This window comes from Somniosus microcephalus, unplaced genomic scaffold (assembly GCF_052327205.1).
Source record: "Somniosus microcephalus isolate GS21.2 unplaced genomic scaffold, FLI_Smic_1.0 unresolved_chr1, whole genome shotgun sequence".
NCBI classification, from domain to species: domain Eukaryota; kingdom Metazoa; phylum Chordata; class Chondrichthyes; order Squaliformes; family Somniosidae; genus Somniosus; species Somniosus microcephalus.
Genome location: NW_028225179.1, coordinates 72041699 through 72067229, shown reverse-complemented (window position 1 = coordinate 72067229; position 25531 = coordinate 72041699). Strand labels below are relative to the sequence as shown.

At 51.3% G+C, this 25531-nt stretch overlaps 1 protein-coding gene across 4 annotated transcripts; it reads right to left on the bottom strand.

Annotated features, from left to right (window-relative positions):
- Nucleotides 1-2636: 2636 nt before the first annotated feature.
- Nucleotides 2637-25507, bottom strand: LOC147095489 (RUS family member 1-like). 4 transcript variants are annotated; one of them, XM_085974634.1, is made up of 4 exons: nucleotides 25395-25507; nucleotides 7029-7207; nucleotides 5139-5216; nucleotides 2637-2962 (listed from the first exon to the last, which is right to left on the bottom strand). In XM_085974634.1, coding segments are annotated over exons 1-4 (390 nt in total). In that variant the 5' UTR covers nucleotides 25396-25507; the 3' UTR covers nucleotides 2637-2830. The 4 variants fall into 4 exon arrangements, with proteins under 4 accessions (XP_085830760.1, XP_085830761.1, XP_085830763.1 ...); XM_085974635.1 differs by lacking the exon at nucleotides 25395-25507 and adding an exon at nucleotides 24732-24766; XM_085974637.1 differs by lacking the exon at nucleotides 25395-25507 and adding an exon at nucleotides 21925-22139.
- Nucleotides 25508-25531: the final 24 nt, after the last annotated feature.

Genomic DNA, 25531 nt, shown 5'->3' with positions numbered 1-25531 from the left:
AACTCCATCAACCTCACCTACCCCATCTCCATCAACCCCACCAACCCCATCTCCATCAACCCCACCTACCCCATCTCCATCAACCCCACCTACCCCAAATCCATCAACCCCACCTACCCCATCTCCATCAACCTCACCTGCCCCATCTCCATCAACCCCACCTACCCCATCTCCATCAACCTCACCTACCCCATCTCCATCAACCCCACCTACCCCATCTCCATCAACACCACCTACCCCATCTCCATCAACCCCACCTACCCCATCTCCATCAACCTCACCTACCCCATCTCCATCAACCCCATCTACCCCATCTCCATCAACCTCACCTACCCCATCTCCATCAACCCCACCTACCCCATCTCCATCAACCTCACCCACCCCATCTCCATCAACCCCACCTACCCCATCTCCATCAACCCCACCTACCCCATCTCCATCAACCTCGCATACCCCATCTCCATCAACCCCACCTACCCCATCTCCATCAACCTCACCTACCCCATCTCCATCAACCCCACCTACCCCATCTCCATCAACCCCACCTACCCCATCTCCATCAACCTCACCTACCCCATCTCCATCAACCCCACCTACCCCATCTCCATCAACCCCACCTACCCCATCTCCATCAACCCCACCTGCCCCATCTCCATCAACCCCACCTACCCCATCTGCATCAACCCCACCTGCCCCATCTCCATCAACCTCACCTACCCCATTTCCATCAACCCCACCTACCCCATCTCCATCAACCCCACCTACCCCATCTCCATCAACCCCACCTACCTCATCTCCATCAACCCCACCTACCCCATCTCCATCAACCTCACCTACCCCATCTCCATCAACCCCACCTACCCCATCTCCATCAAGCTCACCCCATTTCCATCAACCCCACCTACCCCATCTCCATCAACCTCACCTACCCCATCTCCATCAGCCCCACCTACCCCATCTCCATCAACCCCACCTACCCCATCTCCATCAACCTCACCTACCCCATCTCCATCAACCCCACCTACCCCATCTCCATCAACCCCACCTACGCCATCTCCATCAGTCCCACCTACCCCATCTCCATCAACCCCACCTACCCCATCTCCATCAACCCCACCTACCCCATCTCCATCAACCTCACCTACCCCATCTCCATCAACCCCACCTACCCCATCTCCATCAACCCCACCTACCACATCTCCATCAACCCCACCTACCCCATCTCCATCAACCCCACCTACCCCATCTCCATCAACCCCACCTACCCCATCTCCATCAACCCCACCTACCCCATCTCCATCAACCCCACCTACCCCATCTCCATCAACCTCACCTACCCCATCTCCATCAACCCCACCTACCCCATCTCCATCAACCTCACCTACCCCATCTCCATCAACCCCACCTACCCCATCTCCATCAACCTCACCCCATCTCCATCAACCTCACCTACCCCATCTCCATCAACCCCACCAACCCCATCTCCATCAACCCCACCTACCCCATCTCCATCAACCCCACCTACCCCATCTCCATCAACCCCACCTACCCCAACTCCATCAACCCCACCAACCCCATCTCCATCAACCCCACCTACCCCATCTCCATCAACCGCACCTACCCCATCTCCATCAACCCCGCCTACCCCATCTCCATCAACCCCACCTACCCCATCTCCATCAACCCCACCTACCCCATCTCCATCAACCCCACCTACCCCATCTCTATCAACCTCACCTACCCCATCTCCATCAACCTCACCTACCCCATCTCCATCAACCTCACCTACCCCATCTCCATCAACCTCACCTACCCCATCTCCATCAACCCCACCAACCCCATCTCCATCAACCCCACCCACCCCATCTCCATCAACCCCACCTACCCCATCTCCATCAACCCCACCTACCCCATATCCCTCAACCCCAACTACCCTCCATCCCCATATCCTGCAACCTCACCTAACCCATCTCCATCAACACCACCTACCCACCACCTCATATCCCTCAACCCTACCTATCCCATCCCTATATTCCTGAACCCCACCTATCCGCATATCCCTCAACCCCAACTATCCACCATCCCCATATCCCTCAACCCCAACTATCCACCATTCCCATATCCCTCAATTCCAACTATCCACCCAACTCCATATCATCCTATCCCAACTATCCCCATCCCCAAATCCCTTAGCCCCACCTTTTTTATCTGCCTGAGGGAGAGGGGATTGAGACACCAGTGAGTGTACAGATATCTCCCTGAGGGAGCGGAGACTGAGAGACACCAGTCAGTGTACAGATATCTCCCTGAGAGAGAGAGAGGGACTGAGAGACACCAGTCAGTGTACAGATATCTCCCTGAGAGAGAGGGGATTGAGACACCAGTCAGTGTACAGATATCTCCCTGAGGTAGAGGGGACTGAGAGACACCAGTCAGTGTACAGATATCTCCCTGAGAGAGAGGGGACTCAGAGACACCAGTCAGTGTACAGATATCTCCCTGAGGGAGCGGAGACTGAGAGACACCAGTCAGTGTACAGATACCTCCCTGAGGTAGAGGGGACTGAGAGACACCAGTCAGTGTAAGGATATCTCACTGAGAGGGGACTGAGAAACACCAGTCAGTGTACAGATATCTCCCTAAGAGAGAGGGGACTGAGAGACACCAGTCAGTGTACAGATATATCCCTGAGGGAGAGAGAGACTGAGAGACACCAGTCAGTGTACAGATATCTCCCTGAGGTAGAGGGGACTGAGGGGACTGGGAGACACCAGTCAGTGTACAGATATCTCCCTAAGAGAGAGGGGACTGAGACCATCCCCCTGTAAGATTAGTCGCTCACCTTACCTTTCAGTATCCAGGTGATGGAGGCTGCAGCAACAGTGGCAGTGTTGTCCCCGACCCCCACACCCTTCAGTACAGCCTGTGTGGCGAGGGTGCCTGTTATGCTGCTGGCAAAGGCCTGTCATCGGAAATAGAGACAACATCACCTGCTGTCAATTAGCCCAAATAACCGGGTGTCACAGTGTGTTAGATACACTGTCCCTTCCCCCTCTGGGACCGGGTGTCAACAGTGCATTAGATACACTGTCCTTTCCCCCTCTGGGACCGTGTGTCACAGTGTGTTAGATACACTGTCCTTTCCCCCTCTGGGACCGTGTGTCACAGTGCGTTAGATACACTGTCCTTTCCACCTCTGGGACTGGGTGTCACAGTCTGGTAGACACACTGTCCTTTCCCCCTCTGGGACCGACTGTCACGAGTGCGTTAGATACACTGTCCTTTCCCCCTCTGGGACCGGGTGTCACAGTGCGTTAGATACACTGTCCTTTCCCCCTCTGGGACCGGGTGTCACAGTGCGTTAGATACACTGTCCTTTCCCCCTCTGGGACCGGGTGTCACAGTGCGTTAGATACACTGTCCTTTCCCCCTCTGGGACCGGGTGTCACAGTGTGTTAGATACACTGTCCTTTCCCCCTCTGGGATCGGGTGTCACAGTGCATTAGATACACTGTCCTTTCCTCCTCTGGGACCGTGTGTCACAGTGTGTTAGATACACTGTCCTTTCCCCCTCTGGGACCGGGTGTCACAGTGCGTTACATACACTGTCCTTTCCCGCTCTGGGACCGGGTGTCACAGTGTGTTAGATACACCGTCCTTTCCCCCTCTGGGACCGGGTGTCACAGTGCGTTAGATACACTGTCCTTTCCCCTCTGGGACCGGGTGTCACAGTGCATTAGATACACTGTCCTTTCCCCCTCTGGGACCGGGTGTCACAGTACATTAGATACACTGTCCTTTCCCCCTCTGGGACCGGGTGTCGCAGTGCGTTAGATTAATTGTCCTTTCCCCCTCTGGGACCGGGTGTCACAGTGCGTTAGATTAATTGTCCTTTCCCCCTCTAGGACCGGGTGTCACAGTGCGTTAGATACACTGTCCTTTCCCCCTCTGGGACCGGGTGTCGCAGTGCGTTAGATTAATTGTCCTTTCCCCCTCTAGGACCGGGTGTCACAGTGCGTTAGATACACTGTCCTTTCCCCCTCTGGGACCAGGTGTCACAGTGTGTCAGATACACTGTCCTTTCCCCCTCTGGGACTGGGTGTCACAGTGCGTTAGATACACTTTCCTTTCCCCCTCTGGGACCGGGTGTCACAGTTTGTTATATACACTGTCCTTTCCCCCTCTGGGGCCGGGTGTCACAGTGCATTAGATACACTGTACTTTCCCCTCTGGGACCAGGTGTCGCAGTGCGTTAGATACACTGTCCTTTCCCCCTCTGGGACCGGGTGTCACAGAATCACAGAATCACAGAAACCCCACAGTGCAGATAGAGGCCATTTCGGCCCATCGAGCCTGCACCGACACATATCCCACCCGATCCCTGTAACCCCCACATATCCCACCCTATCCCCGTAACCCCACGTATTTAATCCCCCTAACACTAAGGGTCAATTTATCATAGCCAATCAACCTAACCCGCACATCTTTGGACTGTGGGAGGAAACCGGAGCACCCGGAGGAAACCCACGCAAACACGGGGAGAATGTGCAAACTCCACACAGACAGTCACCCGAGGCCGGATTCGAACCCGGGTCCCTGGCACTGTGAGGCAACAGTGCTAACCACTATGCCACCGTGTCATAGTGTGTTAGATACACTGTCCTTTCCCCCTCTGGGACCGGGTGTCACAGTGCATTAGATACACTGTCCTTTCCCCCTCTGGGAGCGGGTGTCACAGTGTGTTAGATACACTGTCCATTCCCCCTCGGAGACCGGGTGTCACAGTGCGTTAGATACACTGTCCTTTCCCCCTCTGGGAGCGGGTGTCACAGCGTGTTAGATACACTGTCCATTCCCCCTCTGGGACCGGGTGTCACAGTGTGTTAGATACACTGTCCTTTCCTCTCTGGGACCGGGTGTCACAGTGCATTAGATACACTGTCCTTTCCCCCTCTGGGAGCGGGTGTCACAGCGTGTTAGATACACTGTCCATTCCCCCTCTGGGACCGGGTGTCACAGTGTGTTAGATACACTGTCCTTTCCTCTCTGGGACCGGGTGTCACTGTGCAGTAGATACACAGTCCGTGTAACTAGAAGCTGCTGGCCTATGAATGATGAGCTGCTGTTTGATCACTGACCTGCACGGTGTCCCAGATCTGGTAGGTAAGGTAGTCATCACTCACACTTTCGGGATATCCTTGGGGCAGGAATAATGACTGAAAGACAGACACATGACAGATGCAATTTAATGCGGAGAAGTGTGAAGTGTTGTACTTTGGGAGAAACACATGGAGAGGCAGTATAATCGAAATGGTACTATTTTGAGTGCGGCGCAAGAGCAGAGGGACCGGGGGGTAAATATTCACAAATCTTTAAAGACAATAGGGCAAGTTGAGAAGGCAGTTAAGAAAGAATATGGGATGCTTGGCTTCGTAAATGGGGGCAATGAATACAAGAAACAAGGAAAGCCATACAAAACCTTTACAAGTTACTAGTTAGGCCTCAGCTGGAGTACTGTGTTCAATTCTGGGTACCACACTTTAGGAAAGATGAGAAGACCTTGGAGAGGATGCAGGAGAGATTGACCAGAAAGGTACCAGGGATGAGGGACGTTAGTTATGTGGAGGGACTGGAGAAGCTGGGATTGTTCTCCTTCGAGCAGAGAAGGTTAAGGGCAGACCTAAATAGAGGTGTTCAAAATTATTAGGGGTTTTGCTGGAGCAAGTCGGGAGAAACTGTTTCCGCTGGCAAGTGGGTTAGATTTAAAATAACTGGCAAAAGATCTTGAGGGGAAATGAGGAGAAATTTCCTCACACAGAGGGTTGTTAAGATCTGGAACGCTCTACCTGAAAGGGTGGTGGAATCAGAATCCATAGGAATTTTCAAAAGGCAATTGGACATGTGCTTGAAGAGGACGAATTTGCAGGGTTTACGGGGAAAATGCTGGGGAGTGGGACTAAATTGGAGAGTTCTTTGAAAGAGCCGGCATCGGCACGACGGGTTGATTGGCCTAGATTCTATGATTCTATGATTTTAAGACAATGGAGAGCAAATCTAAGTGGTCCAACTCACGCTGCACAACAATCATCCACCCAATCAGAATTTTACAGCTCGGGAGGAGGGGATTCAGCCCTCCCTGTGCCCCTCTCTCTGATAGACCTCTCCCCTCAGTCCCATTCCCCCACCCTTTCCCCATCGCTCCCTGTGTCCCTCTCTCTGATAGACCTCTCCCCTCAGTCCCATTCCCCCGCCCTTTCCCCATTCCCCCATCGCTCCCTGTGTCCCTCTCTCTGATAGACCTCTCCCCTCAGTCCCATTCCCCCGCCTTTTCCCCATTCCCCCATCGCTCCCTGTGTCCCTCTCTCTGATAGACCTCTCCCCTCAGTCCCATTCCCCCACCCTTTCCCCATCGCTCCCTGTGTCCCTCTCTCTGATAGACCTCTCCCCTCAGTCCCATTCCCCCGCCCTTTCCCCATTCCCCCATCGCTCCGTGTCCCTCTCTCTGATAGACCTCTCCCCTCAGTCCCATTCCCCGCCCTTTCCCCATTCCCCCATCGCTCCCTGTGTCCCTCTCTGATAAGACCTCTCCCCTCAGTCCCATTCCCCCGCCCTTTCCCCATTCCCCCATCGCTCCCTGTGTCCCTCTCTGATAGACCTCTCCCCTCAGTCCCATTCCCCCGCCCTTTCCCCATTCCCCCATCGCTCCCTGTGCCCCTCTCTCTGATAGACCTCTCCCCTCAGTCCCATTCCCCCGCCCTTTCCCCATTCCCCCATCGCTCCCTGTGCCCCTCTCTCTGATAGACCTCTCCCCTCAGTCCCATTCCCCCGCCCTTTCCCCATTCCCCCATCGCTCCCTGTGCCCCTCTCTCTGATAGACCTCTCCCCTCAGTCCCATCCCGTTGCCCTTTCCCCATCACTCCCTGTGCCCTCTCTCTGAAAGATCGCAGCCCCATTCCATAGCCTGTTCCCCACTTGCCTGCGCCCTGCTCCGCACTATCCGGGGCGACGACACCCGACCTCGGACTCACCGTGAACCCGCCAGCCATGGACCGCGCCACGTGCCCCGCTTGCTCCGATCTTCGGAGGAGCTGCCCGTCCTCCAGCTGGACGTAGCGCCGAGTCCAGCGCGTGCCGTAGCGCTCCGAGCAGAGAATGTTGGCCTCCTTCTTGGCCATTGCGGACTGAGGTGGACGGGTCGGTGGCATCACTGCGAAAGGTCGAGAGTAGTGGGAGGGGGAAAAAAAAGGTTAACGCCGACAGTTAAAGAGGACGTGGATGCTACGCTCACATTTCAGCCCATGGCACTGGCTTGGAAACTCAGGAGATCTCTCCTCTTCATTCACTCCCTCCCTTTTGGTTCAGTGGGTAACACTCTCGCCTCTGGGTCAGAAGGTTGCGGGTTCGAGCACCACACACACACACACTCCAGAGGCTCGAGCCCCATAATCTATCCTGACACACTGAGTGAGGTGCCGTCTTTCGGATGAGACGTTAAACCCAAGGGCCCCGTCTGCTTTCTCAGGTGAATATGTAAGATCCTGCGGCTTCTACTGGAAGAAGAGCAGGGGGAGTTCTCCCCTAGGTCAATATTTATCCCTCAACCAACACCTAAAAACAGATGATCTGCTCTTATCACATTCGCTGTTTGTGCGCTAAATGGCTGCCGCGTGTCCTACATTACAAAAGTGACCACACTTCAAAAAGTACTGCATTGACTGTGAAGCGTTTTAGGACGTCCTGAGATTGTGAAAGGCGCTGTCGAAATTATCTTTCTTTTCTCCCACTCAGGTACAAGCTGCGAGGCTCCGAGTGTCCATTCCTCGCCACAGGATATTGGACTGTGGCGGGCTTCATTGTGTAAAGGAGCGCAATTTCCAGAAGGGGCGCTGGTTGGTGATCAGGAACAGAAACCCTGGGTGACTATACTAACCCAAGTGCACCAAAAGCAATTGTACACACACACCCCTCCCCCCATATGAGCTTATCCATCCGTTACGTAGGGTTCTGAGGCCAACGGAAGCCTCCCCTTTCAATGTGATATCAGCTAACTCAGCACAGGCCGGGGAAGGAACCTGGGCCCTTCCTGCTCTGTGTGTGTCTGGGGCTCAGTCCCACACTGGGTGAGATCAGCCAGAACTGGAGGTGTTTGATGGGACAGTGTAGAGGGAGCTTTACTCTGTATCTAGCCCGTGCTGTACCTGCCCTGGGAGTGTTTGATGGGACAGTGTAGAGGGAGCTTTACTCTATCTAACCCGTGCTGTACCTGCCCTGGGAGTGTTTGATGGGACAGTGTAGAGGGAGCTTTACTCTGTATCTAACCCGTGCTGTACCTGCCCTGGGAGTGTTTGATGGGACAGTGTAGAGGGAGCTTTACTCTGTATCTAACCCGTGCTGTACCTGCCCTGGGAGTGTTTGATGGGACAGTGTAGAGGGAGCTTTACTCTGTATCTAACCTGTGCTGTACCTGCCCTGGGAGTGTTTCATGGGGCAGTGTAGAGGGAGCTTTACTCTGTATCTAACCCGTGCTGTACCAGACCTGGGAGTGTTTGATGGGACAGTGTAGAGGGAGCTTTACTCTGTATCTAACCCGTGCTGTACCAGACCTGGGAGTGTTTGATGGGACAGTGTAGAGGGAGCTTTACTCTGTATCTAACCCGTGCTGTACCTGGCCTGGGAGTGTTTGATGGGACAGTGTAGAGGGAGCTTTACTCTGTATCTAACCCGTGCTGTACCTGCCCTGGGAGTGTTTCATGGGACAGTGTAGAGGGAGCTTTACTCTGTATCTAACCCCTGCTGTACCTGCCCCGGGAGTGTTTGATGGGACAGTGTAGAGGGAGCTTTACTCTGTATCTAACCCGTGCTGTAGCTGCCCTGGGAGTGTTTGATGGGACAGTGTAGAGGGAGCTTTACTCTGTATCTAACCCGTGCTGTAGCTGCCCTGGGAGCGTTTGATGGGACAGTGTAGAGGGAGCTTTACTCTGTATCTAACCCGTGCTGTACCTGCCCTGGGAGTGTTTGATGGGACAGTGTAGAGGGAGCTTTACTCTGTATCTAACCCGTGCTGTACCAGACCTGGGAGTGTTTGATGGGACAGTGTAGAGGGAGCTTTACTCTGTATCTAACCCATGCTGTACCTGCCCTGGGAGTGTTTGATGGGACAGTGCAGAGGGAGCTTTACTCTGTATCTAACCCGTGCTGTACCTGCCCTGGGACTGTTTGATGGGACAGTGTAGAACATAACATAAAAAAAGAGCAGGAGTAGGCCATTCGGCCCCTCGAGCCTGCCCCGTCATTCAATAAGATCATGGCTGATCTGATCTTGCCCTCAACGTCACTTTCCCGCCCGCTCCCCATAACCCTTGACTCCCCTGTAGCTCAAATATATGTCTATCTCAGCCTTGAATATATTCAATGACTCGGCCTCCACAGCTCTCTGGGAGTAGAGAATTCCAAAGATTCATGACCCTCTGAGGGAAGAAATTCCCCCACATCTCTGTTTTAAATGGGTGACCCCTTATCCTGAAACTGTGCCCCCTAGTTCTAGATTCCCCCACGAGGGGAAACATCCTCCCTGCATCTACCCTGTCAAGCCCCCTCAGAATCTTATATCTATCTTCTATCGCTATATATATAAAAAGCGGTTGGTTTGTTTGTCTGGCTGTTTGTCTGTCTGTCTGTCCGCTATACACTCAAAAGTTATAGAGCGTACCTACACATATGCTATATCAAAAGAAAGGTTATCATTAGGGGAGTCTAATAGGCGTATTTACTTTTTGGTCAGACAAAAATTGTTCGGACACTATACAAAAAACATTCAAAAATCCTCAAAAATCCGCTCATTCGCGGTTGACCAATCCTACCGCTCATTAGCGTTGAGTGACGTGATGGTTGACCAATCCTACAGTTCACTGACCTGATGGTTGACCAATCCGCCGTCTGTGGGCGGGCCTAATCCTGCAGCCTCCCGAAACTTCGCCGCCATGTTTTTTCATCCCCACAGCGACAGCACCAGCCAAACAAACCCCCACATTGCGGCTCCGGGAGCGGAAGGTGAGTTTCGCTCACTCGGGCCGGGCCCCTCAACTGCTCGGCCCAAGACACAGAGCGGGCAGGGTAGCGTCAGCGGCCGTCCATAAACCGCACTACCCGCGGCGCGGCAGCCGGACGCACCGGTTAATCAGCTGGGGTCCGTCTCGGCCCTAGATCCCTGCCGCGCCTCAAGCGCTAGGCCCCGCACATCCACCGCGGCCGCGCTCAATTTTCAAAGCCCTTCCCCGGCTACCAAAAGATGGGGAGGGAGGGAGGGAGATCAGAGGGGGAGAGGTACAGAGAGGGACAGAGGGGGGACATACAGGGGCAGGGACAGAGAGGGGGGGAGAGAGAGAGGAGGCAGGGAGAGAGAGGGGAAGTGAGAGAGAGGGGCAGGCAGAGAGGGTCAGGGAGGGAAAGAGTGACACAGAGCGCGGGAGCCGCAGCGCCCAGCCGTAAACCGCGCGGCCCAAAAAAGCCCTGGAACCGCCGGGCACCCCCAGCTAGTATATATATATATAATAAATTAAATATGGTATCAGTAACCAGAATAGGGAGAGGGGAGTGTGGCTATATTACAGTATACACATTGTATGCATTTGTAAAGTATAAAATAAAATGACAGGTAGAGAGGAGTGTAGGGATATACATTCAGTCAAAATCATCAGATGGGCACCAATGTACCCTCTAAGTTTGTTTTGGCCCACTCTGCCCGAGCCATTCAAAATTCCGTGCAGGGTCGTTTTTTTCTATTTAAAAGCCTTCTCACTGGCTGCGTGGGACTTGCACGGCGCCGCACAGCTTAAAGGGAACGTTGATGGACACCCCCAAAAACCAGGCAGACAAGAGTGTGGAAGCGGGTCGCCCTGGCACAGATTAGCGGGGAGGGAGATGGGTCCTCCTGTCACAGCCTGGGGAAGAGGGGGGTGGTCGCCCTGGCACAGAGACGGTTGAGGGCGGGGATTCACCATGCTGCTCGCCTATGGCATTATTAGAACGGAAATGGCTTGCAGCCGTTCCGCCATCCTCAGGCCTAAAGACAGCTCCTTGTATACACGCAGAGCTAGGTTGAGCCTCAAGACTGGCCCTGTTCCTTTAGGACTGAGTGAGACTGAGGTACCGAGCCCTGCTTGCCGAGTTCCAGAGAGCAGACGTTAAAACCTTCCACTCCGCGCATTAACGCACCCTCAGTGTTACCTGTCCCCGGGTTCTGGCTCACACAGGCAACACCGCCATCGCACCTACCGCGTAAACACAGCCGCCCCATCAGCCATCACTCCTCCCCCCCCCCCAACTCTGTCCTTCATTGGTCCAGAGAGGAGATACGACAGAGATGTTTAAAATCATGAAGGGTTTTGATAGAACAAATAAGAAGAATGAGAAGGGGATCTCATTGAAATGTATAAAATTCTGACAGGGCAAGACAGACTGGATGCAGGGAGGATGTTTCCCCTGGTTGGGGGGGTCTAGAACGAGGGGTCACAGTCTCAGGATATGGGGTAGGACATTTCGGACTGAGATGAGGAGAAATTTCCTCACTCAGAGGGTGGTGAACCTGTGGAATTCTCTACCACAGAAGGCTGAGGAGGTCAAGTCACTGAATATATTTAAGGAGATAGATAGATTTCTCGACACAAAAGGCATCAAGGGGTATGGGGAGAGAGCGGGAATATGGTATTGAGATAGAGGATCAGCCATGATCATATTGAATGGCGGAGCAGGCCCGAAGGGCCGAATGGCCTACTCCTGCTCCTATGTTTCTATGTTTCCAGTGGCAGAAGGGTGGGTAACCAGAGGACACAGATTTAAGGTGATCGGCCAAAGAACCAGAGGCGACACGAGGAAGCATTTTTTAACGCAGCGAGTTGCTGTGATGTGGAATGCGCTGCCTGAAAGGGCGGTGGAAGCAGATTCAATCGTAACTTTCAAAAGGGAAAATGGATAAATACTTGAAGGGAAACAATTTGAAGGGATATGAGGAAAGAGCAGGGGAGTGAGACTAACTGGACAGCTCTTTCAAAGAGCCGGCACAGGCACGATGGCCCGAATGGCCTCCTGCTGTGCTTTAAGATTCTATGATTGGTTGATAATGAAGCAGAATAGGGAGAGAGGAGTGCAGGACTTGGAAAATAAGAATCTAAATGAGGGATCTCGGAGTACAAATACACAAATCACTAAAAGTATCGACACAGGGCCATAAAAAAAAGCAAACCAGGCACTAGGGTTTATTTCTAGAGGTATAGAATTGAAAAGTAGGGAAGTTATGCTAAACCTGTATCGAACCTTGGTTAGACCACACTTGGAGCACTGCGTGCAGTTCTGGTCGCCATATTATAAAAAGGATATCGAGGCACTGGAGAGGGTGATTTACAAAGATGATACCAGAAATGCGAGGGTGTACCTATCAGGAATGGATGAACAGGCTGGGTCTCTTTTCTCTTCAAAAGAGAAGGCTGAGGGGCGACCTAATAGAGGTCTATAAAATTATGAAAGGTTTTGATAGAGTGGATACAGAAAGAACGTTTCCACTTGTGGGGAAGAGCATAACTAGAGGCCATCAATATAATATAGTCACCAAGAAATCAAATAGGGAATTCAGAAGAAACTCCTTTACCCAGAGAGTGGTGAGAATGTGGAACTCGCTACCACAGGGAGTGGTTGAGGTGAATAGTATCGATACATTTAAGGGGAGGCTGGTCAAGCATATGAGGGAGAAGGGAATAGAGGGTTACACTGATAGAGTTAGATGAGGAAAGACGGGAGGAGGCTAGAGTGGAGCATAAACACCGGCATGGACTGGTTGGGCCGAATGGCCTGTTTCTGTGCCGTATATCCTATGTAATAGTATATGCATAGTATCTATTGTATACATTATATATAGCTAACCAGAATAGGGACAGAGTGTTGGTATATTACATCGAATTACATCAAATTTACAGCACGGGAACAGGCCATTCAGCCCAGCTGCTCCGTGCCGGTGTTTATGCTTCACACGAGCCTCCTCCTGCCCCTCTTCGTCTTACCCGATCAGCATATCCTTCTATTCCTTTCTCCCTCATGTGCTTATCTAGCTTCCCCATAAATACATCTAAGCCATTCGTCTCAACCACTCCCTAGGGTAGCGAGTTCCACATTCTCATCACTCTCTGGGTAAAGAAGTTTCCCTGAATTCCCTATTGGATTTATTAGTGACTGTCTTATATTCATGGCCCTCTAGTTTTGGACTCCCTCCACAAGTGGAAACATCTTCTTTATGTCCACTCTTATCAAACCCCTTCATAATCTTGAAGACCTCAAAAGGGGCGCAAAAATCTCGGCTGGCACTCCCAGGGAGTGCTGCACTGTTGGTGGTGCCGCCTTTCGGCTGAGACGTTAAACCGAGGCCCAGTCTGCCCTCTCAGGTGGACGTAAAAGATCCCACGGCCACTATTTCGAAGAAGAGCAGGGGTGTTCTCCCTGGGGTCCTGGCCAATATTGATCTCTCAATCAACATAACAAAAACAGATTATCTGGTCATTATCACATTGTTGTTTGCTGCGCGCAAATTGGCTGCCGCGTTTCCCACATTACAACAGTGACTACACTTCAAAAGTACTTCATTGGTTGTAAAGCGCTTTGGGACGTCCGGTGGTCGTGAAAGGCGCTATAGAAATGTAAGTCTTTTCTCATTTTTTAATATTTATCAGAAATAACCAGAATAGGGAGAGAGCAGATTATATACTGTATATACTATATTGAGGGTGCTGAGTGAATATGACATAAATAATATAAATGCAGTTTAAATCACTAATAGGGAGACACTGAAGTTAAGAGAGTGTATGTATAGAAAGAAAAGAAAGACTTGCCTTTCAGGATCTCAGGACTTCCGAAAGCGCTTCACAGCCAATGAAGTACTTTTCAAGTGTAGTCACTGTTGTAATGTAGGACACATGGCAGCCAATTTGCGCACAGCAAACTCCCATAAACAGCAATGTGATAATGACCAGATCATCTGTTTTAGTGATGTTGGTTGAGAGATAAATATTGGCCAGTTATTATAATATAAATACAGTATAACTAACTGTGATACAGAGTAAAGCTCCCTCTACATTGTCCCATCAAACACTCCCAGGGCAAGTACAGCACGGGTTAGATACAGAGTAAACCTCTCTCTACACTGTCCCATCAAACACTCCCAGGGCAGGTACAGCATGGGTTAGATACAGAGTAAAGCTCCCTCTACACTGTCCCATCAAACACTCCCAGGGCAAGTACAGCACGGGTTAGATACAGAGTAAAGCTCCCTCTACACGGTCCCATCAAACACTCCCAGGGCAGGTACAGCACGGGTTAGATACAGAGTAAAGCTCTCTCTACACTGTCCCATCAAACACTCCCAGGGCAGGTACAGCACGGGTTAGATACAGAGTAAAGCTCCCTCTACACTGTCCCATCAAACACTCCCAGGGCAGGTACAGCACGGGTTATATACAGAGTAAAGCTCCCTCTACACTGTCCCATCAAACACTCCCAGGGCAGGTACAGCACAGGTTATATACAGAGTAAAGCTCCCTCTACACTGTCCCATCAAACACTCCCAGGGCAGGTACAGCATGGGTTAGATACAGAGTAACGCTCCCTCTACACTGTCCCATCAAACACTCCCAGGGCAAGTACAGCACGGGTTAGATACAGAGTAAAGCTCCCTCTACACTGTCCCATCAAACACTCCCAGGGCAGGTACAGCACGGGTTAGATACAGAGTAAAGCTCCCTCTACACTGTCCCATCAAACACTCCCAGGGCAGGTACAGCCTGGGTTAGATACAGAGTAAAGCACCCTCTACACTGTCCCATCAAACACTCCCAGGGCAGGTACAGCACGGGTTAGATACAGAGTAAAGCTCCCTCAACACTGTCCCATCAAACACTCCCAGTGCAGGTACAGCACGGGTTAGATACAGAGTAAAGCTCCCTCTACACTGTCCCATCAAACACTCCCAGGGCAGGTACAGCACGGGTTAGATACAGAGTAAAGCTCCCTCTACAGTGTCCCATCAAACACTCCCAGAGCAGGTACAGCATGGGTTAAATACAGAGTAAAGCTCCCTCTACACTGTCCCATCAAACACTCCCAGGGCAGGTACAGCACGGGTTAGATACAGAGCAAAGCTCCCTCTACACTGTCCCATCAAACACTCCCAGGGCAGGTACAGCATGGGTTAGATATGGAGTAAAGCCCCCTCTACACTGTCCCTCAAACACTCCCAGAGCAGGTACAGCATGGGTTAGATACAGAGTAAAGCTCCCTCTACACTGTCCCATCAAACACTCCCAGACAGCACGGGTTAGATACAGAGTAAAGCTCCCTCTACACGGTCCCATCAAACACTCCCAGGGCAGGTACAGCAGGGGTTAGATACAGACTAAAGCTCCCTCTACATTGACCCATCAAACACTCCCAGGACAGGTACAGCAGGGGTTAGATACAGACTAAAGCTCCCTCTACACTGTCCCATCAAACACTCCCAGGACAGGTACAGCAGGGGTTAGATACAGACTAAAGCTTCCTCTACATTGACCCATCAAACACTCCCAGGACAGGTACAGCAGGGGTTAGATACAGACTAAAGCTCCCTCTACACTGTCCCATCAAACACTCCCAGGACAGGTACAGCAGGGGTTAGATACAGACTAAAGCTCCCTCTACACTGTCCCATCAAACACTCCCAGGACAGGAACAGCAGGGGTTAGATACAGACTAAAGCTTCCTCTACATTGACCCATCAAACACTCCCACGACAGGTACAGCAGAGGTTAGGTATCGAGTAAAGTTCCCTCTAGCAAACTAGCAAAAAATATAAAAACAGACAGTAAGAGGTTCTGCAGGTATATAAAAGGGAAGAGAGTAGCTCAAGTAAACGTTGGTCCCTTAGAGGGTGGGACTGGGGAAATAATAATGGGAAACAGGGAAATGGCAGAGACTTTGAACAAAAATGTTGTATCAGTCTTCACAGTAGAAGACACTAAAAGCATCTGAATAATAATTGATAATCAAGAGGCTATAGGGAGGGAGGAACTTAAAACAATCTCTATCGCTAGAGAAAAAGTACTCGGCAAACTAATGGGACTAAAGGCTGACAAGTCCCCTGGACCTGATGGCCTGCATCCTAGGGTCTTAAAGGAAGTGGCTGCAGAGATAGTGGATGCATTGGTTGTAATCTACCAAAATTCCCTGGATTCTGGAGAGGTCCCAGCAGATTGGAAAACCGCAAATGTAACACCCCTATTCAAGAAAGGAGGGAGGCAAAAAGCAGGAAACTATAGACCAGTTAGCCTAACATCTGTCATTGGGAAAATGCTGGAATCCATTATTATGGAAGTAATAGCAGGACATTTGGAAAATCATAATACTGTACAATCAAGTACAGTCAACATGGTTTTATGAAAGGGAAATTGTGTTTGACAAATTTACTAGAGTTCTTTGAAGATGTAACGAGCAGGGTGGATAAAGAGGAACCAGTAGATGTAGTGTATTTGGATTTCCAGAAGGCATTCAATAAGGTGCCACATAAAAGGTTACTGCACACGATAAGAACTCACAGGGTTGGGGGTAATATATTAGCATGGATAGAGGATTGGCTAACTAACAGAAAACAGCGAGTCGGGATAAATAGGTCATTTTCCGGTTGGCAAACTGTAACTAGTGGGGTGCCACAGGGATCAGTGCTGGGGACTCAACTATTTACAATCCATATTAATGACTTGGATGAAGGGACCGAGTGTACTGTAGCCAAATTTGCTGATGATACAAAGATAGGTGGGAAAGCAAATTGTGAGGAAGACACAAAGAATCTACAGAGGGATATAAAAAGGTTAAGTGAGTGGGGAAAAATTTGGCAGATGTAGTATAATGTGGGAAAATGTGAGGTTATCCACTTTGGTAGGAAAAATAAAAAAGCAAATTATTATTTAAATGGAGACTACATAATGCTGTGGTACAGAGGGATCTGGGGGTCCTCGTACATGAAATACAAAAAGTTAGCATGCAGGTATAGCAAGTAATTAGGAAGGCAAATGGAATGTTGGCCTTTATTGCAAGTGAGATGGAGTATAAAAGTAGGGAAGTCTTGCTACAACTGTACAGGGCGCTGGTGAGGCCACACCTGGAGAACTGCGTGCAGTTTTGGTCTCCTTATTTAAGGAGGGATATACTTGCATTGGAGGCAGTTCAAAGAAGGTTCACAAGGTTGATTCTGGGGATGAAGGGGTTGTCTTATGAAGAGAGGTTGAGCAGGTTGGGCCTGTACTCATTGGAGTTTAGAAGAATGAGAGGCGATCTTATTGAAACACTAGCTGGGGGTGCCCGGCGGTGCCAGGGCTTTTTTGGGCCGCGCGGTTTATGGCTGGGCACTGCGGCTCCCGCGCTGTGTCACTCTTTCCCTCCCTGACCCTCTCTCTCTGCCTGCCCCTCTCTCTCACTGCCCCTCTCTCTCCCTGCCCCCCTCTCTCTCCCCCCCTCTCTGTCCCTGCCCCTGTAGTCCCCTCTCTCTCTCCCTCTCTGTACCTCTCCCCCTCTGATGTCCCTCCCTCCCCATCTTTTGGCAGCCAGGGAAGGGCTTTGAAAATTGAGCGCGGCCACGGTGGACGTGCGGGGCCAAGCGCTTGAGGCGCGGCAGGGATCTAGGGCCGAGACGGACCCCAGCTGATTAGCCGGTGCGTCCGGCTACCGTGCTGCGGGTAGTGCGGTTTATGGACGGCCGCTGACGCTACCCTGCCCGCTCTGTGTCTTGGGCCGAGCAGTTGTGAGGCCCGGCCCGAGTGAGCGAAACTCACCTTCCGCTCCCGGAGCCGCAATGTGGGGGTTTGTTTGGCTGGTGCTGTCGCTGTGGGGATGAAAAAACATGGCGGCGAAGTTTCGGGAGGCTGCAGGATTAGGCCCGCCCACAGATGGCGGATTGGTCAACCATCAGGTCAGTGAACTGTAGGATTGGTCAACCATCACGTCACTCAACGCTAATGAGCGGTGGGATTGGTCAACCGCTAATGAGCGGATTTTTGAACGTTTTTTGTATAGTGTCCGAACAATTTTTGTCTGACCAAAAAGTAAATACGCCTATTAGACTCCCCTGATCATAACCTTTCTTTTGATATAGCATACGTGTAGGTACGCTCTATAACTTTTGAGTGTATAGCGGACAGGCAGACCAACCGCTTTTTATATATATAGATAGATAATACCCACACTCCTCTCTCTATTATTGTATGCAATGTACTAGCTCAAGTGCCCGGCGGTGCCGAGGCTTTTTCGAGGGCATGTTGTTGTTGGAAGAGAGAGAGAGAGAGAGCGACTGGGGGGGGGGGGGAGAGAGAGAGAGAGAGCGCGACTGGGGGGGGAAGAGAGAGAGCGACTGGGGGGTAGAGAGAGAGCGACTGGGGGGTAGAGAGAGAGCGCGGGTGGGGGGAAGGGAGGGTGGGGGGGAAGGGAGGGCGGGGGGGGAAGGAGGGGCGGGGGGAAGGGAAGGGGGGCGGGGGGAAGGGAGGGGGGAAGGAAGGGGGGGAGGGAGGGCGGGGGGGAGGGAGGAAGGGAGGGCTTGAGGCTGAGAGACAGGCACGGCCACGCCCGGTTGCCGGGGTAACCCTGCCGCGCCGCCCCGCACTGCCGAGAGCCCAGCTCTCCGAGCCCCGCCCCCCCCCCCCGGCCGAGAGCCGCGCTCTCCGAGCCCCGCCCCCCCCCGGCCGAGAGCCGCGCTCTCCAAGCCCCGCCCCCCCGGCCGAGAGCCGCGCTCTCCAAGCCCCGCCCCCCCCGGCCGAGAGCAGCGCTCTCCAAGCCCCGCCCCCCCCGGCCGAGAGCCGCGCTCTCCAAGCCCCGCCCCCCCCCGGCCGAGAGCCGCGCTCTCCAAGCCCCGCCCCCCCCCGGCCGAGAGCCGCGCTCTCCAAGCCCCAGCCGGCCCGCACTCCCGTTGCCGGGGTAATCCGATCCGCACTCTCGAGAGCCCCGCCCCCCCCCCCGCCCGAGCCGAGCGCGGAACAGAGTCTCACCTGCTCCTGCTGCGCGCGCACCCTGACCCTCGTGGCTGACGCCGTTGCCCCGGGTAACGTGACACGGGGGGGGGGGGGGGCTGGTGAGGAGCTTAGCAGCAGCCCAGTTACCTAGCTCGGGCCTGGCTGGGCAAGAAAGGCCCAGGCTTTCAGGCCTAAGAAAAAAACGGGCAAAGGTAGGAAAAAGAATGTTCAGGTTAGATAAAATATTTACAAATGAGTGATTTATTTTAAAAGAATTTAATAAATTGAATTTTATTTTGCTGGAAATGTATATTTGAAAAGAAAGACGCAGAAAGCAGGAAAAAGAATGGAAGCAAGATGGCGGCGACTCACCTCGGTTCAGAACGATAAGGCCCGCCCACACACGCCAGGTCAGGTCACCAAAGCGTAGGATTGGTCAATCGTCCCGTCACTCGACCGTAGGAGGGCCCGGCCGCACGCGGCAGCAAGCCGCCGTACGATTGGTCGACCTCGAGGTCACTCTGTCGCTAATGAGCGGATAATGAGATGCTAATGAGCGGAATGTTGAAGGTTTTTGGGATACTGCGGGCGCGATTTTAGCCCGGCCGAAACGTAAATACGCTTAAAACCGTCTCGGAAGCGTAAGCTTTCTTTGGAGGTAACGCGCGCGTAGGTACGCCCTGTAACTTTCGAGCGCATAGCCCGCCAGACGCACAGGCGATGACAGACAGAATGACAGATAGACAGACAGAATGACAGATAGACAGAATGACAGAAGTACCGATTTATATATATAGATAGATATATATACTGTACTAGCTGGGGGGAGCCCGGCTTTGCCAGGGCTGTTTTGGGCCGGGCGGTTTAAATCGAGTGCCAGGCTTTGGGGCCTCTCTGTGTCCCTCTGTGAATCTGGTGCCGGGCAACATTTTAAATCGAGTCCTAGGCTTTTGGGCCCTGTCTGTGTCCCTTTGTGAATCTGCTGCCGGGCAACATTTCTACTTTTTAATACCTTGAAAGATGAAAGTGAAAGTACTTATAAAACGTTTTTGGTAAATCTTATGTTATTTTTAAAAGAGATACTAACTTTTTCAAAGCTGGATGATCAAAGTAGTTTGAGCTGGAAGCTGAAGTAATGGCAGTGAAACAATGGCTGCCAGATCCCTGAGATGAAAACGATTAGTCCCGCCCACACACACACACCGCCAACCATCAGGGGACCGTACTGTAGGATTGGTCAATCGCGACGGCACAGGATTGGTCGAACCTTGACGTCAGTCAATCAAAGCTAAGTAGCAGATAATGAGTTTAATTTTGAAGGTTTTTTGCATAAGGCGCGAACAATTTTGGTCCGACCGAAAAGTAAATACGCTTACGACCGTCCCGAAAGCGTAAGCTTTCTTCGGAGGTAACGCGCGCGTAGGTACGCTCTATAACTTTCGAGCGCATAGCCGGACAGACGCACACCCGAGGACAGAAGGACAGACAGACAGATCGACTCGTTTATATATATAGACTAGCTGGAGTGCCCGGCGGTGCCGAGGCTTTTTCGAGGACAAAGAGAGCGAGCGACTGTGGGGGGGGGGGTGGAGAAAGAGAGCAAGCGACTGTGTGGGGGAAGAGAGCGAGGGAGAGAGGGGGGGAAGAGCGCGAGGGAGAGAGGGGGGGAAGAGGGCGAGGGAGAGAGGGGGGAAGAGAGCGAGGGAGAGAGTGGGGGCGAGGGAGAGAGGGGGGCGAGGGAGAGAAGGGGGGCGAGGGAGAGAGGGGGGGCGAGGGAGAGAGGGGGGCGAGGGAGAGAGGGGGGGCGAGGGAGGTGGGGCGAGGAAGAGGGGGGCGAGGGAGAGGGGGGCGAGGGAGGGGGGCGAGGGGGGGCGGAGTGAGAAGGGGGGAGAGAGAGAGAGAGGAGAGAGTGAGAAGGGGGGAGAGAGTGAGAAGGGGGGGAGAGAGTGAGAAGGGGGGAGAGAGTGAGAAGGGGGAGAGAGAGTGAGAAGGGGGGAGAGAGTGAGAAGGGGGGGAGAGAGTGAGAATGGGGGGGAGGAGGAGGAGGGAGAGTGGGAGGAGGGGAGGAGTGTTTTGAGGGGGTCAGCGAAACAGCAAAAAAAAAGTTTTCAAAAACGGGTGTTAAGAAGGTGGGAGGCCATTTTGAAAGTTTTAAAATGTTTTTTAAAAGCTGCCACGGAGAAGGAACGCGCAGTCTGTGAAACCAACAGAAATTTTTTTTTTTTTTTTTTTAAAGCTGCCACGGAGAAGGAAAGCAACAGAAATTTTTTTTTAATTTTTTTTTAAAGCTGCCACGGAGAAGGAACGCGCAGTCTGTGAAACCAACAGAAATTTTTTTTTGAAAAGCTGCCACGGAGAAGGAACGCGCAGTCTGTGAAAGCAACAGAAATTTTTTAATTTTTTTTTAAAAAGCTGCCACGGAGAAGGAACGCGCAGTCTTTGTGAAAACACAAAAAAAAAATTTTTTTTTTTTTAAACGGGTGTTAAGAAGATGGGAGGCCATCTTGAAAGTTGTTTAATGTTTTTAAAAAGCTGCCACGGAGAAGGAACGCGCATTCTTGCTGAAAAGACCAAAAGTTATTTTTTTTTAAACAGCTGTTAAGAAGATGGGACACCATCTTCATTGTGTTTTAACGTTTTAGACATTGTGTTTTTACGTTTTACACATTAAAAAAAAAATCGCTTGTGTTTTTACGTTTTACACATTAAAAAAAAAAAATCGCTCCTAACAAAACAACAGAAATTTCACTCACTTCTCAATCCTACAAGTGACTCATGTGTACTCAGGCCAGTGTCCGTCTCTTTGTTGATGAAAGAAGGCTAAGCTAATGTATTTATAGTCTCTGAAGGATTAGGCCCCACCCAGACAATAAACACACAGAAAGTGAGAATAAAGATGGCGGCCACTCACCTCGGTTCCGAACGATAAGGCCCGCCCACACACGCACCGATTGGTCGACCGTCAGGTCACCAAAGCGTAGGATTGGTCAATCGTCCCGTCACTCGACTGTAGGAGGGCCCGGCTGCACGCGCCAGGAACCCGGCGTACGATTGGTCGACCTCGAGGTCACTCTGTCGCTAATGAGCGGATAATGAGATGCAAATGAGCGGAATTTTGAATGTTTTTCGGATACCGCGGGTGCAATTTTTGTCCGGCCGAAACGTAAATATGCTTAAGACCGTTTTGGAAAGGTAAGCTTTCTTGCGACGTAACGCACGCGTAGGTACGCTCTATAACTTTCGAGCGCATAGCCGGACAGACGCACACGTGAGGACAGAGGACAGACAGACAGAAGTATCCGTTTATATATATAGATAATAACACCCACACTCCTCTCTCTATTGTTGTCGTGTACAATGTATATACTGTATAATACCCATACTCCTCTCTATTATTGTATATAATGTATATACCATAAATACCCACACTCCTCTATTATTGTATACAATGTATATACCATAAATAAATACCCACACTCCTCTATTATTGTATACAATGTATATACTGTATATTACCCACTCCTCTATTATTATTGTATTGTATAGAATGTATATACTGTATAATACCCACACTCCTCTATTATTATTGTATATAGAATGTATATACTGTATAATACCCACTCCATTATTATTGTACAGAATGTATATACTGTATAATACCACTACTCTATTATTATTGTATAGAATGTATATACTGTACATTACCCACTCCACTATTATTGCGTAGTGCATATACTGTATAATATCCACACTCCTCTCTTATTTGTATATAATGTATATACTGTATAATACCCACACTCCTCTCTCCATTGTATAAAATGTATATATGATGTATATATCTTAATAATATATATACACATTGCCATCTTTCGGATGAGGCGTGAAACCGAGGCCCCGTTTGCCTCGTAAAATATCCCATGACACTAAGGCCTCGACAGCACCTTCCAAACCCTCGACCTCCGCCACATAGAAGGACAAGGGCAGCGGGCGCATGGGAGCACCACCACCTTGAAGTTCCCCTCCAAGTCACACACCATCCCGACTTGGAAATACATTCCTTCATCGCCGCTGGGTCAAAATCCTGGAACTCCCTCCCTAACAGCATCGTGGGGGTACCTTCACCACACAGGGACTGCAGCGATGATTGCACTGGAGAGGGTACGCAGCAGATTTACGAGGATGTTGCCAGGACTGGAGTATTTTAGCTGTAAAGGAAGATTGGATAGGCTGGGGTTGTTTTCTTTTGAACAGAGGAGGCTGAGGGGAGACTTTATGAGGTGTATAAAATTATGAGGGGCCCGGATAGAGTGGATAGGAAGGACCTATTTCCCTTAGCAGAGCAGTCAAACACGGGGGGGGGGGCATAGGTTTAAAGAAATTGGTAGAAGGATTAGAGGGGAGTTGAAGAGAACTTTTTTCACCCAAAGGGTGGTGGGGGCCAAAGGGTGGTGGGGGCCTGGAACTCACTGCCTGAAAGGGTGGTAGAGGTAGAAACCCTCATCGCAATTAAAAAGTACTTGGACATACACTTGAAGTGCCGTAACCTTACAGGGCTACGGAGCAAGGGCTGGAAAGTGGGATTTGGCTGGATAGATCTTTTTCGGCCAGCACAGACATAAAATGCTTATAGCACAGAAGGAAGCCATTCGACCCGTCGAGCCCGTAGCAGCTCTCTGCAAGAGCACTTCAGCTAGTCCCACTCCCCGCCATTGCCCTGCAAATCTTCTTCCTTCAGCTACTCATCCAACTCCCTTTTGAAAGCTGTGATTGAGTCTGCCTCCACCACCGTTTCAGGCAGTGCATTCCAGATCCTAACCACTCGCTGCGTAAAAAAGTTTCTCCTCTTGTCGCCTTTGGATCTTCTGCCAATCACCTTAAATCTGCGTCCTCTGGTTCCTGACCCCTCTGCCTAGACTTCTCATGATTTTGAACACCACAATCAAATCTCCTCTCAATCTTCTCTGCTCCGAGGAGAGCTTCTCCAGTCTATCAATGTAACTGAAGTCCCTCATCCCTGGAACCATTCTCATAAATCTTTTCTGCACCTTCTCTTAAGGCCGTCACATCCTTCCTAAAGTGTGGAGCCCAGAATTGGACACAATGCTTGAGTTGAGAAAGAAAGACTTGCATTTATATAGCACCTTTCACAACCACCGGACATGTCAAAGCGCTTTACAGCCAATAAAATGCGGTTACTGTTGCAATGTAGGAAACGCAGCAGCCAATTTGCACACAGCAAGCTCCCACAAACAGCAAGGTGATAATGACCAGATAATCTGTTTGTGTTATGTTGGTTGAGGGATAAATATTGGCTTAGGACACTGGGACGAAATAGTGCCATGGGATCTTTTACGTCCACCTGAGAGAGTAGACAGGACTTCGATTTAACGTCTCATCTGAAAGTCAGCACCTCTGGCAGTGCAGCACTCCCTCGGTACTGCTCTGGAACATCAGCCTAGCATTATGCGCTCAACTAACTACCTGCAGTGAGACGTGAAGCCACAGCCATAATACTCAGAAGCAAGTGCGCTACCCACTGAGCTACAGCTAACACTGAATAGCGAACTAGGGTTTTATATAACTGCGGATGCTGGAAATCCGAAGGCCTCTTTCTATGATATGGTAAATTGCTATGATTTTATGATAATACCTAAACCCCTCTTTCCGTTATTATTATTATTGTACATATAATAATTATGTATTAATGTTTATACCTACACTCCGCCGCCCGCTGTACGCCGCCCTCCCATTGGTCTCCGTCATTCCGCTCGCTGTACGCCGCCCTCCCATTGGTCTCCGTCATTCCGCTCGCTGTACGCCGCCCTCCCATTGGTCTCCGTCATTCCGCTCGCTGTACGCCGCCCTCCCATTGGCTTTCCCCATTACTCCCGCTGTAAGCCGCCCTCCCATTGGTTAACCCCCCCCACACAGACGGCTGTCAGCCGGCCTCCCATTGGCTCCGCCCCCGCCGTCCGTTGTAAGCCGCCCTCCCATTGGCAATAGCCCCGACTACGACGACCACTGTAAGCCGCCCTCCCAATGGCTCTAGCTCCTCCTCCTCCTATTACTGTAAGCCATCTTCCCATTGGCTCTCGCGCACACAGCCCGATGCAACCTGCGTTTCCATTGGCTATCCCGCGAAGGCGGTTGCTTTTTGAATCTATGCCTCCAACTGACGCGACGCGACGCGCGCCGATTGGCGCCCACCCTGCGCGGCACAGACCGACCCTCCCCCGCAATCGCCAACACCTCGCCCAATCACAACGGCCGACACATCACACCGACCAGCGCCTGCCTGAAAGCTAGCGTAATTGTGAGTGGCCGAGAGTTTAAAGTTTTGCGCAGCAGCGAGATCTTGTCCAATCACCGCGGCTAACTCACTTTCAACCAATCGAAGTCGCGGAGAGAAGACGAGCCGCTGACTAATTGGTGGCCCGCTGTCTTTCGGCGACGTCCAATGAGCGCACGGGCCGCCGCGTCGAATAGCAAACACGGGACCACCCCCGCGATTGTCCAAT

Coding starts and splice junctions, on each gene's coding strand:
- LOC147095489 (XM_085974633.1), bottom strand. CDS start 24,776: ATGACGGAGACCAATGGGAGGGCGGCGTACAGCGGGCGGCGGAGTGTA. Junction 5,217..7,028: donor CCATGGCTGGCGGGTTCACG/GTGAGTCCGAGG, acceptor TCTGTCTTTCAG/TCATTATTCCTGCCCCAAGG. Junction 2,963..5,138: donor AGATCTGGGACACCGTGCAG/GTCAGTGATCAA, acceptor TTCCGATGACAG/GCCTTTGCCAGCAGCATAAC.